The 20,935-nt window shown below is 34.5% G+C and overlaps 1 protein-coding gene across 2 annotated transcripts; it reads right to left on the bottom strand.

The window, feature by feature from the left end:
• Positions 1-241: 241 nt before the first annotated feature.
• tmem19 (transmembrane protein 19) lies at positions 242-19,324 on the bottom strand. Of its 2 annotated transcripts, none has more exons than XM_035996306.1 (8): positions 19,251-19,324; positions 16,896-17,043; positions 16,490-16,603; positions 13,137-13,274; positions 12,976-13,052; positions 12,635-12,812; positions 10,762-10,971; positions 242-933 (listed from the first exon to the last, which is right to left on the bottom strand). In XM_035996306.1, exons 2-8 carry the CDS (start codon positions 17,023-17,025, stop codon positions 773-775), a joined length of 1,008 nt encoding a protein of 335 aa, XP_035852199.1. In that variant the 5' UTR covers positions 17,026-17,043; positions 19,251-19,324; the 3' UTR covers positions 242-772. The 2 variants fall into 2 exon arrangements, with proteins under 2 accessions (XP_035852199.1, XP_031152804.1); XM_031296944.2 differs by lacking the exon at positions 19,251-19,324 and adding an exon at positions 18,032-18,262.
• Between the last annotated feature and the right edge of the window lie 1,611 nt (positions 19,325-20,935).

Genomic DNA, 20,935 nt, shown 5'->3' with positions numbered 1-20,935 from the left:
ACATGCTATACAGTAACTTTTTTTGACATACTATAATATGACTTTTTTCATTAGTTTTTTCAACATACTATACTATTACTTGTTTCATGACCTTTTTACGACATGCTATATTATGACTTCTTTCATGACTTTTTTGACATGCTATACTATGTCTTTTTTGACATGCTATACTATGACTTTTTTCAACATACTATACTATGACTTTTGTATGACTTTTTTCGACATACTATGTAATAATATGACACACACACGAAAAACACCTTTTATTTGAAAGTATGAACAGCCAACGGCAGGAAATTTATTTTAAATTATTGACATGTAAATTCATACTGTAAAGACTGAGGCTCATTTGGAAACAGACTGCATAAATTATAGTCGTAACAATACCAGAAATCAGTCTTAAGTACTGGAACATCACATTAAGCGGGCACAAACCAGCATCAAATTTAAAATACAGAACAAAAACACAGCCCATTTAATTAGTATTCCATATTTGCATGCGGGCCATAAAACATTCTCTAAAAACCTGCGTAAATATCCTCAGTCCATCAGTTACTGTTAAGAAGTTTAAAAGTTTTCATAGATCAGTATGTATTTCACGTTCTTTTTTCTTCCAAAGAGACAGAGGAGGGCAGGCAGAGAGTGTGTTGTATTAACTTTTAGTGTGATGCTTCTCTGATCAACAACAACCAACATATAACTCAAATGTCTTAAATAATTAGCAGTCTGTCTCATATTAGTCGTCCGGCTCCACTGCATTGCAGTCGTCAGTCTATCGAGGCCACATCCCCCACGCCAGCCCTGGCAGGACGAGTGCAATGATGACAGAGGAGAACAGGTTGACTGCGTTGTTGTCCAAGATTGGTTTCCCACAGATCCGCCGGGTCGTGGCAGACTCATAACTTACCACCTTCCCGATGCTCGCGTCAAAGCCTAAAGAAAGACAGAAGAAGGGGAAATGCCGGATTAGTAACTCAGAGATTCATCTTCTGTCAATGAAATTTTAGTTTTGTTCAGTTAATTTACTAATTGTTCCTGCTCCAGTGTTCACTTTTTAGTGATGGTCACTGTAAAAAAAGTCATAGCATAGTATGAGGCAGTAGTGTTAACCATACTGTAGTGATGGTTTTGTGGTCACTCCCTTTCCTTCGTGTGTGATTATCCTTTTTCTCTTCTTTTTTTAATTTCTTTTCATTTTTATTGTATTAGTGTTTGTTAGTGGTGTCAATACGTTCAGTGTAAGAATGTCTCCTTGAAATGAACAACCTGTCAAGTCCATGTTGAATTACAATGATAATAAAGAAAATAAACAAAAAAGTGATGGTCACTGTAGAAAAAGTCATGAAAAAAGTCATAGTATAGCATGTCGAAAAAAGTCATGAAAAAAGTCACAGTATAGTATGTCGAAAAGTCATAGTATAGCATGTCGAGAAAAGTCAATAGTATAGTATGCCGAAAGTCATGAAAAAAGTCATAGTATAGCATGTCGAAAAAAGTCATAGTATAGCATGTCGAAAAAGTCATGAAAAAAGTCACAGTATAGTATGTCGAAAAGTCATAGTATAGCATGTCAAAAAAAAGTCATAGTATAGCATGTCGAAAAAAGTCATAGTATAGCATCGAAAAAGTCATGAAAAAAGTCACAGTATAGTATGTCGAAAAAAGTCATGAAAAAAGTCATAGTATAGCATGTCGAAAAAAGTCATAGTATAGCATGTCGAAAAAGTAATGCAAAAGGTCACAGTATAGTATGTCGAAAAAAGTCATAGTATAGTATGTCGAAAAAGTCATGAAAGGTCATAGTATAGCATGTTGAAAAAAAGTCATAGTATAGCATGTCGAAAAAAAGTCATGAAACAAGTCATAGTATAGCATGTCGAAAAAGTCATGAAAAAAGTCATAGTATAGCATGTCGAAAAAGTCATGAAAAAAGTCATTGTATAGCATGTCGAAAAAAAGTCATAAAAAAGTCATAGTATAGCATGTCGAAAAGTCATAGTATAGCATGTCGAAAAGGTCATAAAAAAAGTCAATGCATAGTATAGTATGCCGAAAGTCATGAAAAAAGTCATAGTATAGAATGTCGAAAAAAAGTCATAGTATAGCATGTCGAAAAAGTAATGAAAAAAGTTACAGTATAGTATGTCGAAAAAAGTCATAGTATAGTATGTCGAAAAAGTAATGAAAAAAGTCACAGTATAGCATGTCGAAAAAAAGTCATAAAAAAGTCATAGTATAGTATATCGAGAAAAGTCAATAGTATATATAGCATGTCGAAAAATTCATGAAAAAAGTCATAGTATAGCATATCGAAAAGGTCATAAAAAAAAGTCATTGCATAGTATATTGAGAAAAGTCAATAGTATAGTATGCCGAAAGTCATGAAAAAAGTCATAGTATAGAATGTCGAAAAAAAGTCATAGTATAGCATGTCGAAAAAGTAATGAAAAAGGTCACAGTATAGTATGTCGAAAAAAGTCATAGTATAGTATGTCGAAAAAGTAATTAAAAAAGTCATAGTATAGAATGTCGAAAAAAAGTCATAGTATAGCATGTCGAAAAAGTAATGAAAAAGGTCACAGTATAGTATGTCGAAAAAAGTCATAGTATAGCATGTCGAAAAAGTCATGAAAAAAGTCATAGTATAGTGTTTAAAAAAAGTCATAGTATAGCATGTCGAAAAAGTAATGAAAAAAGTCATAGTATAGTATTTTAAAAAAGTCATAGTATAGTATAAAGCGCTTTGAGCTGCACTCTGTGTATGAAAGGCGCTATACAAATAAAGCTATGTTATGTTATGTATGTCGAGAAAAGTCAAAGTATAGCATGTCGAAAAAGTAATGAAAAAAGTCATAGTATAGCATGTCGAAAAAAGTCAGTATAGCATGTCGAAAAAAGTCATAGTATAGCATGTCGAAAAAGTAATTAAAAAAGTCATAGTATAGTATGTCGAAAAGGTCATAAAAAAAAAAGTCATTGCATAGTATATCGAGAAAAGTCAATAGTATAGTATGCCGAAAGTCATGAAAAAAGTCATAGTATAGAATGTCGAAAAAAGTCATAGTATAGTATGTCGAAAAAAAGTCATAGTATAGCATGTCGAAAAAAAGTCATGAAAAAAGTCATAGTATAGCATGTCGAAAAAGTCTTAAAAAAAGTCATAGTATAGCATGTCGAAAAAAGTCATAGTATAGTATTTAAAAAAAGTCATAGTATAGCATGTCGAAAAAGTCATAGTATAGTATTTAAAAAAAGTCATAGTATAGCATGTCGAAAAAGTCATGAAAAAAGTCATAATATAGCATGTCGAAAAAGTCATGAAAAAAGTCATAATATAGCATGTCGAAAAAGTCATAGTATAGCATGTCGAGAAAAGTCATAGTATAGCATGTCGAGAAAAGTCATAGTATAGTATGTCGAAAAAGTCATGAAAGGTCATAGTATAGCATGTCGAAAAAAGTCATGAAAAAAGTCATAGTATAGTATGTCGAAAAAGTCATGAAAAAAGTCATAATATAGTATGTAAAAAAAAGTCATAGTATAGCATGTCGAAAAAGTAATTAAAAAAGTCATAGTATAGCATGTCGAAAAAAATCATAGTATAGCATGACGAAAAAGTAATTAAAAAAGTCATAGTATAGTATGTCGAAAAAAGTCATGAAAAGTCATAGTATAGCATGTCGAAAAGGTCATAAAAAAAAAAGTCATTGCATAGTATATCGAGAAAAGTCAATAGTATAGTATGCCGAAAGTCATGAAAAAAGTCATAGTATAGTATGTCGAAAAAAGTCATAGTATAGTATAAAGCGCTTTGAGCTGCACTCTGTGTATGAAAGGCGCTATACAAATAAAGCTATGTTATGTTATGTATGTCGAGAAAAGTCAAAGTATAGCATGTCGAAAAAGTAATGAAAAAAGTCATAGTATAGCATGTCGAAAAAAGTCAGTATAGCATGTCGAAAAAAGTCATAGTATAGCATGTCGAAAAAGTAATTAAAAAAGTCATAGTATAGTATGTCGAAAAGGTCATAAAAAAAAAAGTCATTGCATAGTATATCGAGAAAAGTCAATAGTATAGTATGCCGAAAGTCATGAAAAAAGTCATAGTATAGAATGTCGAAAAAAGTCATAGTATAGTATGTCGAAAAAAAGTCATAGTATAGCATGTCGAAAAAAAGTCATGAAAAAAGTCATAGTATAGCATGTCGAAAAAGTCTTAAAAAAAGTCATAGTATAGCATGTCGAAAAAAGTCATAGTATAGTATTTAAAAAAAGTCATAGTATAGCATGTCGAAAAAGTCATAGTATAGTATTTAAAAAAAGTCATAGTATAGCATGTCGAAAAAGTCATGAAAAAAGTCATAATATAGCATGTCGAAAAAGTCATGAAAAAAGTCATAATATAGCATGTCGAAAAAGTCATAGTATAGCATGTCGAGAAAAGTCATAGTATAGCATGTCGAGAAAAGTCATAGTATAGTATGTCGAAAAAGTCATGAAAGGTCATAGTATAGCATGTCGAAAAAAGTCATGAAAAAAGTCATAGTATAGTATGTCGAAAAAGTCATGAAAAAAGTCATAATATAGTATGTAAAAAAAAGTCATAGTATAGCATGTCGAAAAAGTAATTAAAAAAGTCATAGTATAGCATGTCGAAAAAAATCATAGTATAGCATGACGAAAAAGTAATTAAAAAAGTCATAGTATAGTATGTCGAAAAAAGTCATGAAAAGTCATAGTATAGCATGTCGAAAAGGTCATAAAAAAAAAAGTCATTGCATAGTATATCGAGAAAAGTCAATAGTATAGTATGCCGAAAGTCATGAAAAAAGTCATAGTATAGTATGTCGAAAAAAGTCATAGTATAGTATGTCGAAAAAGTCATGAAAAGTCATAGTATAGCATGTCGAAAAGGTCATAAAAAAAAAAGTCATTGCATAGTATATCGAGAAAAGTCAATAGTATAGTATGCCGAAAGTCATGAAAAAAGTCATAGTATAGAATGTCGAAAAAAGTCATAGTATAGTATGTCGAAAAAAAGTCATAGTATAGCATGTCGAAAAAAAGTCATGAAAAAAGTCATAGTATAGCATGTCGAAAAAAAGTCATGAAAAAAGTCATAGTATAGCATGTCGAAAAAGTCAAAGTATAGCATGTCGAAAAAAGTCATAATATAGCATGTCGAAAAAAAGTCATGAAAAAAGTCATAGTATAGCATGTCGAAAAAGTCATAGTATAGTATTTAAAAAAAGTCATAGTATAGCATGTCGAAAAAAGTCATAATATAGCATGTCGAAAAAAAGTCATGAAAAAAGTCATAGTATAGCATGTCGAAAAAGTCATAGTATAGTATTTAAAAAAAGTCATAGTATAGCATGTCGAAAAAGTCATAGTATAGTATTTAAAAAAAGTCATAGTATAGCATGTCGAAAAAGTCATGAAAAAAGTCATAATATAGCATGTCGAAAAAGTCATGAAAAAAGTCATAATATAGCATGTCGAAAAAGTCATAGTATAGCATGTCGAGAAAAGTCATAGTATAGCATGTCGAGAAAAGTCATAGTATAGCATGTCGAGAAAAGTCATAGTATAGTATGTCGAAAAAGTCATGAAAAAAGTCATAGTATAGTATGTAAAAAAAGTCAGTATATCTTGTCGAAAAAAAGTCATAGTATAGCATGTCGAAAAAGTCATGAAAAAAGTCATAGTATAGTATGTCGAAAAAAGTCATGAAAGGTCATAGTATAGTATGTCGAAAAAAGTCATAGTATAGCATGTCGAAAAAAAGTCATAGTATAGTATGTCGAAAAAGTAATGAAAAAAGTCATAGTATAGTATTTAAAAAAAAGTCATAGTAAAGTATGTCGAAAAAGTAATGAAAAAAGTCATAGTATTTAAAAAAAGTCATAGTATAGCATGTCGAGAAAAGTCAAAGTATAGCATGCTGAAAAAAGTCATAGTATAGCATCGAAAAAGTCATAGTATAGTATGTCGAAAAAGTAATGAAAAAGGTCACAGTATAGTATGTCGAAAAAAGTCATAGTATAGCATGTCGAAAAAGTCATGAAAAAAGTCATAGTATAGTATGTCGAAAAAAGTCATGAAAGGTCATAGTATAGTATGTCGAAAAAAGTCATAGTATAGCATGTCGAAAAAAAGTCATAGTATAGTATGTCGAAAAAGTAATGAAAAAAGTCATAGTATAGTATTTAAAAAAAAGTCATAGTAAAGTATGTCGAAAAAGTAATGAAAAAAGTCATAGTATTTAAAAAAAGTCATAGTATAGCATGTCGAGAAAAGTCAAAGTATAGCATGCTGAAAAAAGTCATAGTATAGCATCGAAAAAGTCATAGTATAGTATGTCGAAAAAGTAATGAAAAAGGTCACAGTATAGTATGTCGAAAAAAGTCATAGTATAGCATCGAAAAAGTCATGAAAAAAGTCATAGTATAGTATTTAAAAAAAGTCATAGTATAGTATGTCGAAAAAGAAGTCATAGTATAGTATGTCAAAAAAGTAATGAAAAAGGTCACAGTATAGTATGTCGAAAAAAGTCATAGTATAGTATGTCGAAAAAAGTCATGAAAGGTCATAGTATAGTATTTAAAAAAAGTCATATTATAGTATGTCGAAAAAAAGTCATAATATAGTATGTCGAAAAAGTCATGAAAGGTCATAGTATAGTATTTAAAAAAAGTCATAGTATAGTATGTCGAAAAAAAGTCATAGTATAGCATGTCGAGAAAAGTCATGAAACAAGTCATAGTATAGTATGTCGAAAAAAAGTCATAGTATAGTATGTCGAAAAAAGTCATGAAAGGTCATAGTATAGTATTTAAAAAAAGTCATATTATAGTATGTCGAAAAAAGTCATAATATAGTATGTCGAAAAAAGTCATGAAAAAAGTCATAGTATAGTATTTAAAAAATGTCATAGTATAGCATGTCGAAAAAAAGTCATAGTATAGCATGTTGAAAAAAAGTCATAGTATAGTATGTCGAAAAAAGTCATAGTATAGCATGTCGAAAAAAAGTCATAGTATAGTATGTCGAAAAAAAGTCATAGTATAGTATGTAGAAAAAAGTTACAGTATAGTATGTCGAGAAAAGTCATGAAAGGTCATAATATATAGCATGTCGAAAAAAGTCATAGTATAGCATGTCGAAAAAGTCGTAGTATAGTATGTCGAAAAAGTAATGAAAAAAGTCATAGTATAGTATGTCGAGAAAAGTCATGAAAGGTCATAGTATATAGTATGTCGAAAAAAGTCATAGTATAGCATGTCGAGAAAAGTCATAGTATAGCATGTCGAGAAAAGTCATAGTATAGCATGTCGAGAAAAGTCATAGTATAGTATGTCGAAAAAGTAATGAAAAAAGTCATAGTATAGTATGTCGAAAAAGTCATGAAAGGTCATAGTATAGTATTTAAAAAAATGTCATAGTATAGTATGTAAAAAAAAGTCATAGTATAGCATGTCGAAAAAAAGTCATAGTATAGCATGTCGAAAAAGTTATGAAAAAAGTCATAGTATAGTATGTCGAAAAAAGTCATAGTATAGTATGTTGAAAAAGTCATGAAAGGTCATAGTATAGTATGTCGAAAAAAGTCATAGTATAGCATGTCGAAAAAAAGTCATAGTATAGTATGTCGAAAAAGTAATGAAAAAAGTCATAGTATAGTATTTAAAAAAAGTCATAGTATAGTATGTCGAAAAAGTAATGAAAAAAGTCATAGTATTTAAAAAAAGTCATAGTATAGCATGTCGAAAAAAGTCATAGTATAGCATCGAAAAAGTCATGAAAAAAGTCATAGTATTTAAAAAAAGTCACAGTATAGCATGTCGAAAAAAGTCATAGTATAGTATGTCGAAAAAGTAATTAAAAAAGTCATAGTATAGCATGTCGAAAAAAGTCATGAAAGGTCATAGTATAGTATGTCGAAAAAAGTCATGAAAGGTCATAGTATAGTATGTCGAAAAAAAGTCATAGTATAGCATGTCGAAAAAAGTCATGAAAAAAGTCATAGTATAGTATTTAAAAAAAGTCATAGTATAGTATGTCGAAAAAGTAATGAAAAAAGTCATAGTATAGTATTTAAAAAAAGTCATAGTATAGTATGTCGAAAAAGTAATGAAAAAAGTCATAGTATTTAAAAAAAGTCATAGTATAGCATGTCGAAAAAAGTCATAGTATAGCATCGAAAAAGTCATGAAAAAAGTCATAGTATTTAAAAAAAGTCACAGTATAGCATGTCGAAAAAAGTCATAGTATAGTATGTCGAAAAGGTAATTAAAAAAGTCATAGTATAGCATGTCGAAAAAAGTCATGAAAGGTCATAGTATAGTATGTCGAAAAAAGTCATGAAAGGTCATAGTATAGTATGTCGAAAAAAAGTCATAGTATAGTATGTCGAAAAAAGTCATGAAAAAAGTCATAGTATAGTATTTAAAAAAAGTCATAGTATAGTATGTCGAAAAAGTAATGAAAAAGGTCACAGTATAGTATGTCGAAAAAAGTCATGAAAGGTCATAGTATAGTATGTGGAAAAAAAGTCATAGTATAGTATGTCGAAAAAAGTCATGAAAGGTCATAGTATAGTATTTAAAAAAAGTCATATTATAGTATGTCGAAAAAAAGTCATAGTATCGTATGTCGAAAAAGTCATGAAAGGTCATAGTATAGTATTTAAAAAAAGTCATAGTATAGTATTTAAAAAAAGTCATAGTATAGTATGTCGAGAAAAGTCGTAGTATAGTATGTCGAAAAAAGTCATAGTATAGCATGTCGAAAAAAAGTCATAGTATAGTATGTCGAAAAAGTAATGAAAAAAGTCATAGTATAGTATTTAAAAAAAGTCATAGTATAGTATGTCGAAAAAGTAATGAAAAAAGTCATAGTATTTAAAAAAAAGTCATAGTATAGCATGTCGAAAAAAGTCATAGTATAGCATCGAAAAAGTCATGAAAAAAGTCACAGTATAGCATGTCGAAAAAAGTCATAGTATAGTATGTCGAAAAAGTAATTAAAAAAGTCATAGTATAGCATGTCGAAAAAAGTCATAGTATAGCATCGAAAAAGTCATGAAAAAAGTCATAGTATAGTATTTAAAAAAAGTCATAGTATAGTATGTCGAAAAAGTAATGAAAAAGGTCACAGTATAGTATGTCGAAAAAAGTCATGAAAAGTCATACAATAGTATGATGAAAAAAGCCATAGTATAGTATGTCAAAAAAAGTCATAGTATAGTATGTCGAAAAATTCATAAAAAAGTCATAGTATAGCATGTCGAAAAAAGTCATAGTATAGTATGTCGAAAAAAGTCATAGTATAGCATGTCGAAAAAAAGTCATAGTATAGTATGTCGAAAAAAAGTCATAGTATAGTATGTTGAAAAAAGTTACAGTATAGTATGTCGAGAAAAGTCATGAAAGGTCATAGTATATAGCATGTCGAAAAAAGTCATAGTATAGCATGTCGAGAAGTCATAGTATAGCATGTCGAGAAAAGTCATAGTATAGTATGTCGAAAAAGTAATGAAAAAAGTCATAGTATAGTATGTCGAAAAAGTCATGAAAGGTCATAGTATAGTATTTAAAAAATGTCATAGTATAGTATGTCGAAAAAAAGTCATAGTATAGCATGTCGAAAAAGTCATGAAAAAAGTCATAGTATAGTATGTCGAAAAAAGTCATAGTATAGTATGTCGAAAAAAGTCATAGTATAGCATGTCGAAAAAAAGTCATAGTATAGTATGTCGAAAAAGTAATGAAAAAAGTCATAGTATAGTATTTAAAAAAAGTCATAGTATAGTATGTCGAAAAAGTAATGAAAAAAGTCATAGTATTTAAAAAAAGTCATAGTATAGCATGTCGAAAAAAGTCATAGTATAGCATCGAAAAAGTCATGAAAAAAGTCACAGTATAGCATGTCGAAAAAAGTCATAGTATAGTATGTCGAAAAAGTAATTAAAAAAGTCATAGTATAGCATGTCGAAAAAAGTCATAGTATAGCATCGAAAAAGTCATGAAAAAAGTCATAGTATAGTATTTAAAAAAAGTCATAGTATAGTATGTCGAAAAAAAAGTCATAGTATAGTATGTTGAAAAAGTCATGAAAGGTCATAGTATAGTATTTAAAAAAAGTCATAGTATAGTATGTCGAAAAAAGTCATAGTATAGCATGTCGAAAAAAAGTCATAGTATAGTATGTCGAAAAAAGTCATAGTATAGCATGTCGAAAAAAAGTCATAGTATAGCATGTCGAAAAATTCATAAAAAGTCATACAATAGTATGTTGAAAAAAGTCATAGTATAGTATGTCGAAAAAGTAATGAAAAAGGTCACAGTATAGTATGTCGAAAAAAGTCATGAAAAGTCATACAATAGTATGTTGAAAAAAGCCATAGTATAGTATGTCAAAAAAAGTCATAGTATAGCATGTTGAAAAAGTCACAGTAGAGTATGTCAAAAAATTCATAAAAAAGTCATAGTATAGCATGTCGAAAAAGTCATAGTATAGTATGTCAAAAAGGCAAAAACAATCAAAGTAAAGTATGTCGAAAAAATTCACAAAAAAGTCATAGTATAGTATGTTGAAAAAAGCCATAGTATAGTATGTCGAAAAAAAGTCATAGTATGTCGAAAAAGTAAAAAAATGTCATAGTATAGCATGTTGAAAAAAACAAACAAAAAAAACAAATGTCAGAGTATATGTCGAACAAACCTAATCTTTTGTTAAAAAAACAATCAATATTCCTACCTGAGTATTGCATGTGAGCTCCCAGGAAAGAGTCAAGCATCGATCCCAACAGGCCAGCCACACCGCCATACACTATGATTGGCCACTGGGGGTCCGCCAGGTTCAGATCGCCAACCAATAGAAGCTGTGTTACATAGTAAGCTGCGCCCACAACGAGTCCACCAAGTAAGCTGGCGACCAATCCGACGGGTGTGACTCCTCCATTTGTTCCTGGAGGGTAAAAGAGCAGAAAAATGAGAATGAAAGTAGAAGAAAGTACATCCGAATAAACAAATGCACCAGTATGAACACTGTGGAGCACAATTTATACATCTACATTTATATGACATCACAAGCCTACGCATCTTCCGAGGAAGCTGCATTTTCATATGGCTCTTTGTAGTTTTGCTTATTTAAAGCTAATGTACTTGCACTTACTACTTGTTGTCTGGAGTTTGCACCTTCAGGGTTGAAAGCACTAAACTGGAAGTCGATATGGATAAAAACGTCAGCTAAATGACATGTAATGTAATGAGTCAATTCTGAACCAATCAGCTGTTGTATCAGGTGAGAGCCAGGTGTTTCCCATCATGCCCTAGGTCTTGCAGTCATAGAGAGTAACTTTGGCGCCTGGCTCTAAAAACTGCAGCTTCCTCAATCTTGTGAGGTTAGGGTGGATATAGCCTATATCCACGACGTTCCACTTCCGGGATTGCTCCGGAGCTGCCGGATATTCCGCCGGATATCACTCTTTTCGGCTGGATGTCCGTTACCTTCCTCTTTCTTTGTGTTGTAATTCTAAACTCCGGTGGATTTCTGAGGACTATGGTTAACTGCTCTTCAGATCTCTGCAGGGTAAATCCAGACAGCTAGCTAGACTATCTGTCCAATCGGAGTTTTCTCTCGTACGACTAAAACTACTTTTGAACGTACACGTTCCACCAGAATCAGAATCAGAAAAAGCTTTATTGCCAAGTACGTTTACACACACAAGGAATTTGTCCTGGTGCTGTAGGTGCACGTCACATTAAAGCAACACGCACAGACACACCGAGTCGCCATATGCGGCGCCAAAACAACTCTCTCTTAACTCTCGCAGGGGCACAGCATGACATTAGGAGAGGAGAGGGGAAAAAAAAGCAACTCTCAGACTATCCTCATAAAGATAAGAACAGTGTGGGAACATGAAAAAACACCTCAGCACATAAGCACACAAACAGTACATTTGCACTGCTGAACATAACATAACATAACATAACATAACATAACATAAATGTACAGTTGCACATTTTGCAGCGAAGGCGTTGGACTGGGGAGAGGGTAGGTTGGGGGAGTTTGGCCTGCTGAGAAACGCACAGCCCGGCAGCCCCACTAGTGTCCCGGTCCGCAGAATGTTGTAGCGAAAACACAGCACGTTGCCATGGTGACACCCTTGAACAGTCCAGAACCGATACGACAATCAGCAGGCAGTGGGGAAGACGGGGGAGGAACCAAGAGCGTCTCGCTTGCAGAGCCCCAACAGGGTGACTGTTTGTTCCAAGAAACGGCCTTGGCAAGGCCGTTCAGGATAAGGGAGCCGAAAGATTAAATTTGTTTTGTCTACACGAATGAAAACAAGTTCCTTCCCGAGGCTATTTTGCAGTGGCACCGTGGCTCCGTCTGGCACTTAGCACTATCCAAGACGATTGTGATTGGTTTAAAGAAATGCCAATAAACCAGAGCACGTTTTTCTCCAATCCAGGAATGCTGTGTGGAGTAACCAGACCCTCCTTCACAGCGCTGTGGAGGAAGGTCTGGCAATGCGAGACTAGGGTGCATGACGTCAGAGCAAGTCGGATCAAGTCGGACATAAATCTAACCCATCTCTAACAAGCCAATTCTCTTTGCTTCTCACCTGCCGGGACTTCCTTCCAGGTGGTGATGAGTCTAGGCTGTGATTGGCTGAGGACTGGCCCCACCTCTGACGCCCAGGTGTCCCCGGTGCAGCATGCGAGCGCGCCCAGTAGAGAGAGGCACATCCAGGAGGCCGAGTACTGTTTGCTGAAATCAATGGGGATCTCACCTGGACCCACCTGAAACACAAATGCCATTTAAAAAGACGTATGATTATATACTAAGGGGAAATAAACATTTGCATATAATAGAAACCATTTTTTTTAATTACTATTATTGTTTTTTGTACAGAAATTGTCTACATACAGAATAAGAAAAATGTACTCCAATGTGTGCGTTTACCTCTATCATATAGAGCAGTGCCAGCTCTGTGGGAACTCCTCCATTACAGAAGACCTGAATCCAGTTCCTCTGGCCCCCTAACACAAACACAAATGTTAATACATTATAAATTTGAAAAAATATAAAAAAATAAAAAAAGGGCACCCTTTCACGTCTCTCACCTTCTTTGTACTCAGCGTCTATTTTCTTCTTCTGTGCTCCTCCCCAGCGGGTCAGTTTGGAGGAGGTGATGAAGAAGGCCAGCAGAGAGGAGAAGAAGCTGTAGTTGGCCATCGTCAACACAAATCCTACCAGGAGAGCTGAGAAAACACATTTCACATTAGAGAAAAAGTCTGAATTCTCCAAACAGATAAATAACCTAAATGATAAGGCTGGCGTTATTTTTGTTATTTTTCTGAATGCTCCAATAATATAACACTCACAGGGACCATTCTGCATAATTTGATTTTAATTTTGATTTATTAAGTATATATTTTTGCAAATACTTACTTTTACTTAAATAATGCTTTGGATGGTGGCCGGGTTAGCTCAGTTGGTAGAGCAGGCGCCCCTATATAGAGGTTTACTGCCCTTTGCTGCATGTCATTCCCCCCCTCTCTCCCCTTTCATGTCTTTATCTGTCCTGTGGAAATAAAGGCCTAAAAATGCCCAACAAATAATCTTAAAAAAATAATAAATAATGCTTTGAATACAGGACTTTTACTTGTAAGTATCTTTATAATGTTGCATTATAATAGCTATTTTTACTTGAGTAATTTAGGACGACCGAGGAAACAGAAAAATGGAGACTGAAACGTGTTGTGTATCGAGGCTTGTAAAAACCAGTAAAAAGCTGAAGTCTAAATGAGCTCATGAAGTTCCTCCCAGTACAACTCGTGTCCCAGAGAGACCGGTTTTGTTAGAGCTATGAATGGTTTTGATTTCTCCGAATCCTGGAAAGAGTTCTCTGTTCTACTGGATGTTAGGCTTTGAGCAGGCAAAAACTAATTGATTTGAAAACATATGATGTTTCAAGTGAACTGATTATTCTCCTGCTGCAGTGTAACAGGGAGCAGCTTTCAAGAACTCATCTGCTGACTGAAAAACTGCCTGAAGGCAACCGATACTGTGAAGGAAATATAACCAGAACGCACGTCTCTCGCAACAGATACGCTCTCATTTAAATTGATGCAGCTTTCTGCACCAGCTCCGAGCAGGCGCTTGTCTCACGAGTGAATGAGACATTTACACACATACATATTTTAGGGTTTTATAATTATTATTTTATTTCAAATATAAACTTCACATTATTTTTTTCCATTATTATCTGACATTGATCTTAGTTTTTATTGTTTCTGAGGGCATGTTTTTCTCTATAAATATTGTTTATTTATTGATCTGTATTGTGTAACACTTAATCCTAACATGTTAAGCGTTTTGACAAGTTTTTGCGCTGCTGACGAGACGTTTACCATCCAGACGAGGGGGGAGAGTGACTCGTTGACAGGCCAGAATTAAACGTGCTCTCTGCAGCCGATGGCTGTACTGAGCAAAGATCCTTTTGGCTCCACTCTGTAAAAACGTTATTCAATCAGTGTTTCTGTAGTTCGAACAGAGTGAGCTTTTCTCTCTAACTGATCCATTTCAGGAGTCACATTCTCCGGCTACATTTTAATTCATAGATAACAATTAGAGAGCATAAACTTAAAGTGCTCATATTATGCTCATTTTCAGGTTCATAATTGTATTTAGAGATTGTACCAGAATAGGTTTACATGGTTTAATTTCCAAAAAACACCATATTTTTGTTGTACTGCACATTGCTGCAGCTCCTCTTTTCACCCTGTGTGTTGAGCTCTCTGTTTTAGCTACAGAGTGAGACCTCTCACTTCTCTTCCATCTTTGTTGGGTGTCGCACATGCTCAGTACTTAGGTAAGGACTACTAGCCAGTCAGAGGCAAAGTATGAGGGCGTGCCCTGACAGTACCTAGGTAAGGACTACTAGCCAGTCAGAAGCAGAGCATGAGGGCGTGCCATGCTAGCAGCTAGGCGAGCATTATAACGTGTGTTCCAAAGTGACCACGTTTGTCTCTGAAGTAAAGGCTGGACTACAATAGAGCTGTTTGGAGCAGTTTGTGAACAGTGTTTTCTGTTGGAGATGGTAAGTCCCTTTGGGGTGGACTTTGGGCTTTTTCACTTTGTAAACCTATAACGTGCACAAAAAAGATATATAACACAATACAGGAAAGGGGAAAAGCCAAAAAGCAGAATATGAGCACTTTAAAAGTTTCGAATCAGGACCTTCAGTATTTGGATCAAGTAGCTCGAATAAATGAAATGTACTATTCTATAGCTGTCATTGTCATGTGTCAAATGCATGTTTAATTCTGTGTTTACTACGAATACTGAGCATCTTTGGTGCAAAAGATTTTTTTTCAGTATACATTAAGTTCCACTATGTGAGTGGTGAGGCTGAACCAAAGCAGAGAGCTAAAAAATGCTGAAATGCTTCATAGAACTGAGAGGAACTGCAGAGTTTGGTTCTGCGGTTTCATCACTAAAAGAGACCCTTTCACATTACACTATTTCACCATTTTATTAACTTGTAATGCATTCTATCATTTTAACACTCTATGAAGATCTCCATCGTGATTTGTTTTTGTCTCATTGCTTATTCTTAATAATTATTTATACTTTATCAGTCCGGCAAGCAAAATTACAATGTTTTCAATGTTAGAACACACATTACACACAGGCCTGCAACACACACACACACACACACACACACACACACACACACACACACACACACACACACACACACACACACACACACACACGCTCAGTACCTATGCATGCACAAATGAAGAGATGTCAGAGTGAGGGGGCTGCAGCTGTCGATGGACAGGCACCCGTGCAGTTGGGGGTTTGGTGCCTTGCTCAAGAGCTCAAGAGAAATGGCACCTCTCCAGCTACCAGTCCAGCACCATATTTTGGTCCGTATGTGGACTTAAACAGGCAACCCTCCGGTTCCCAACCCAATTCCCTACAGACTGTGCCACCCCCAAAATATTGCTGCTCTGTTTACATGTTTAGAAAAAATGTCTATATATAATCAATGTTGCTTGGCTGTGTTTTCATTGCTTGCTTCCATGGCTACGTGTACTGAATGTGGATCCTGGTGATGTATTGATGTACTAATGCCTTGCTGCTCCCTGTTGCTCTGCATGACTTCTTGAGAATGATTATTTTGTTGCTGTTGCAGTCTGTATGGTGTCTTGTTGTCTTCCGTCTGTAAAGTTTAACCTGTACTAATGTCTCGCTGTTTCCTGTTGCTCTGGTCTCAAAAACATCTCGCCAAAGGACTACAGTTAAAAATTAGCCGGCTGGCTAACAATGGCACATTTACAGAAACGTTGTTGTCCTTATAAATAAAATAAATGAAATCGAGTCATTCCATTCACTGTTAATAAAGAATATTCATCAGTGCAGCTTTAAAAAAACAAGAAGGTTGCCTTTATGGACACACACTGACCTCCCAGGGCTCCTGAGTAGTTCAGACTGCCTCTCTTCAGCGCTCTGATCGTCAGCACAAGGGGGACCAAGATGGAGAACAACCACCGCCATGGTGACACAGGCTGTAGTGTTCCTGTTAACAGACACAAACACAAACTCAGACCATAATCACTGTAACATTTCTCCCCATGAGAGGGCTCTGGTGGTTTTCCACAAAAATGTTTGTTCAGCAGTTAATTACTGGGGAAAAGAAACAGACTAGTTGTGAAGAAAAAAAAGCACATGATTTGGCACTCATAAAGGAAATTTTTCAGAATAACCTGCAACTGGCCATGTATCCATAGAAAGGTTTATCTTACACTAAAACCGAAACTTAAAAACTGTAGTGTTAACATTCATTGGACTTGGCAGTTTTCCAGACTCACCGGAGTAGGTGCTGATGATGAGGGAGAGGACCCAGAAGAAGAGGGAGAGTGCCAAAGTGGCACACAGCACAATCATATCAGTCATCATCTTGATGTTCTCTTTCATCAGCACATGACTATCAGAGTTCATGGTGACAGACGGGCCGAGCTGCAGGACAGGAGACAGGGTCGGCTACGTTCTTGGGTGTGTTCGTTGCAATAAAGAGAAATTCTGGCATTTGCTAACTTGGGTGTAATTCTCATATTTGTGTACATCTGATCTGTCATGGTAACACCTTTGTGTTGAGATTTGGGCCACAACGGCAGGTGGTTAAGATCGACCTTGAAAGTTGACGTATGAAGTGGATCCACCCCGCTACACAGTTTGTTTACACGTGACTGGACTCAAAAACAAGAGCTGGGCAATATGGAGAAAATCAAATATCACGATATTCTTGACCAAATACATCAATATCGATATTGTAGGGTTAGGGGTAGTAGTTGTCAATTGGTGCTTTCACAAAATATTTACACAATTAGATTTTAGATAGATAATCATCAGTATATGTGGATGTAATGACTAAGTTCAGCATAATGCATCACTTTACTGTAATGCAGCCTTTAAAACCAGGAAAGACAACACTTGTCATATCACAATATCCAAAATGTAAGACGATATCTAGTCTCATATATCGATATTGATTTAATATCGATATATTGCCCAGGCTTACTTGTCCTTGTCAACATCTCCCAAATCTCTATTACAAAGGTTGTCAGTAAAATGTCATATATCATCAAGTTAGTACTGCTATCGACAAAGTGTCCCTTTAAGTTGCGTTGGTGTGACAGAGCTGTGTGGACAGAGCTGTATTTGTGCTTGTATTATAAGCAGAAGTATAAAGTATAAAACACAGGGAGAACGGGTTTCCCTTGAAGAGGCCGAATAAAAATAATTATGGTGAAAAAGCAACTACAGTGTGACGTTAACGAGGAGATTGTGAAAAGTTGAATTCATTCCTGCCTGGTATGTTTGTAGGTAACGTACATTTATAATAGTTATTTGACAGATTCAAACAGAGGTTACTTGTTAACATGTAAGCTATTAACGTTACTTTGATTCAGCTCCTGCATGTAACGTTAACGTTAAGTGAACTCACCGGTTATCTTCGGAGCCATCGTGATTTATAACGTTAAAACTACTTTTTACTTTAACAATTAGCTACAATTAACACTTTAATTCCAGTTGAGACGAATGTATCTTTCTCTATAGATATATTTATATCACAAATATATTTTAGTAAGTAACGCTAAGCACGCTAACAAAACTAAAACGACTGTGCTACATTAATGGCTACACCGGAGGGACATGTTAGTTAACGGACCGACTTCCGCAAACAAACCGATGACACTTCTTAAAGGGACAGTAACTTGAAATAAAGTCATAGGCGTATTTAAAATGACAGGCGTCACTCTGTATTTTCTTTTAGATAGGGTCTTGCTCGTTTTTTCCCTTTCCGGCTAAAAAAAACAGGTAAGATAAAGTTATGTGGTCACAAAATAACAAATTGAGCATTTATTTGAATTAATTTAATTTTCTTGCTGAAAATGCATTTTACTTAATAATTTTAATCTTTAGGCTGAATCCCATTTCTCTGTTTTACCCCTACCCCTTTACCCTTTCCCCTTCCCCCTACCCCTTGTCCCTCGAAACCGAGTGGTAAGGGGTAGGGGTGAGAACATAACCCTATGAAATGAGATACCACTTGGTTATGTCATCATATAGGTCTGTTTGCAATAAATATTTTTATACACACTGCATGGTATGTTGGATATCTCCCCCTGCAACGATGTTTAACATCATATCAGACTTTGTAGCTATGATTACGTTACTTCAACTCAACTTATTTATATATTTATATTTATATAGCACCTTTCATACAATCATGCAGCTCAAAGTGCTTCAGAGAGCAAGATGAAAGCAGCACAGACAAAAAAAGTAGAAATAGACAACAATTACAACAAAAATAGTTACAAGTCAATAGAATAAATAAATACAGGGATACACATTTGTATAAAAAAAAACAATGATTACGATTTTAAAAAGCGTAGTCAAAATTTGATGAGGCACCTTAAGTAAAAGCCAGGCTAAACATATGTCGTCAGGTGGAGTCCCTCAGATCCTCATGCAGACTGTTCTAGAGATTATAGGGCTAAAAACGGCTCCCAATGTTTTTGTTAAAAGAAAAATAAAAATAAACACACTTCAGAGTTTTATCTTATTTTCCAAGAGGTGTTTACATTGTTAAACTTGTCCACCAACTGTACATAAATCCAATTTGAACACACAACACACAAGGGAGAGAGGATGTTACCTACCGAGCAGGGAGAAGAGGAGGATGATAAGAGTCAATGTTGTTTGTGCTCATTTCGAAGCCGTTGACACATTTTAAGGGAAGCAGAGATCCACCCCTGGAGAGAGAGAGAGAGAGAGAGAGAGAGAGAGAGAGAGAGAGAGAGAGAGAGAGAGAGAGAGAGAGAGAGAGAGAGAGAGAGAGAGAGAGAGAGAGAGAGAGAGACAGAGAGAGAGAGAGAGAGAGAGACAGAGAGAGAGAGAGAGAGAGAGAGAGAGAGAGAGAGAGACAGAGAGAGAGAGAGACAGAGAGACAGACAGACAGAGAGAGAGAGACAGAGAGACAGAGAGAGAGAGAGAGAGACAGAGACAGAGACAGAGAGCGAGACATAGAGAGAGAGAGAGAGACAGAGACAGAGACAGAGACATAGATAGAGAGAGAGAGAGAGAGAGAGAGACAGAGACATAGGCAGAGAGAGAGAGAGCTAGAGCTATATCATAATTATCCTGTTTACTTGTATTATTATATCAGATATATTTACTCCTTGTCGTTGTTTATATATGTTTGTTCTTATGCTTTGGCAACACAGATGCATTTTTTTTTTGTCATGCCAATAAAGCAACATGAAATTGAAATTGAAATTGAAATTGAGAGCTAGAGAGAAAGAGAGTGAGAGACATAGAGAGAGAGAGAGAGAGAGAGAGACAGAGAGAGAGAGAGAGAGAGAGAGAGAGAGAGAGACAGAGACATAGAGAGAGAGAGAGAGAGAGAGAGAGAGAGAGAGAGAGAGAGAGACATAGAGAGAGAGAGAGAGAGAGAGAGAGAGAGAGAGAGAGAGAGAGAGAGAGAGAGAGAGAGAGAGAGAGAGAGAGAGAGAGAGAGAGAGTTTTGATAGCATTTATTTATTAAGACTCATGGGAAATGTAGTTGTTCAATGCTACCTAATTAATCAGTCAAATCTCATAAGTTCTGCAGGTATTTTGACCTGATGGTGGCGCAAGATGTAAGGTCAGTACTGCACTTAAATACAATTTTGAGGTATTATTACTACTTATTTCCATTTTATGCTACTTGTATTCCACTACAATTTGGGGGAAAATATTGTACTTTTTACTCCACTACATTTAGTTACTTAAATTACTTTACAGATTTATATTTTTTTTTTATATAAAATATAAATCAACTAATAAAATATGATATATTATTATAGCTTAAGCAATCCAGCAGGATATAAAGTCATTTTAATTTGCTCCAACTTTACCAGCTACAAGATTAAAGTGATGAACACATTAATGCATCAGAAATTATAATCCAATAATATAATATATAGTACTATAGTATTACTACTTTTATTTATAAAAGATAAGAGTACTTCTTCCATCACTGCATTTCTCTATACGAGTTCATTTTTTTCAAAACTCTCACACAGTCAGCACAGCAGAAGTCAATGTGGACTAAACTCTGAACTACTTTTCATTGTTTTAACAACACAAAATGCATTCAATGAACACTTCTTTCAAATTTCATGAACAGTTTTCTCCTTCAAACTCAACCCCAACCAAACCTCTGTGTATTTACACATTCAAAACATAAATACAGCACAACATTACTTCAATTTGCTACATTCTGCTACAATTAGATCTAAACTGTCATGTCACCTATTATATATAAAAGGACAAATCTTTGGAATCATTTTTTCTCAGTAAACAT

This window comes from Sander lucioperca, chromosome 20 (genome assembly GCF_008315115.2).
Source record: "Sander lucioperca isolate FBNREF2018 chromosome 20, SLUC_FBN_1.2, whole genome shotgun sequence".
Taxonomy (NCBI): domain Eukaryota; kingdom Metazoa; phylum Chordata; class Actinopteri; order Perciformes; family Percidae; genus Sander; species Sander lucioperca.
Note: the sequence above shows the minus strand (reverse complement) of the source record. Positions and strands in the feature narration are given on the sequence as shown.

Excerpts from the sequence above, each read along its gene's own strand:
- tmem19 (XM_035996306.1), bottom strand. The coding sequence starts at position 17,025 with ATGAACTCTGATAGTCATGTGCTGATGAAAGAGAACATCAAGATGATG. Across the intron at positions 16,604-16,895 it reads CATCATCAGCACCTACTCCG|GAACACTACAGCCTGTGTCA; the intron begins GTGAGTCTGGAA and ends GTCTGTTAACAG. Across the intron at positions 10,972-12,634 it reads CTGGAAGGAAGTCCCGGCAG|GAACAAATGGAGGAGTCACA; the intron begins GTGAGAAGCAAA and ends TTTACCCTCCAG.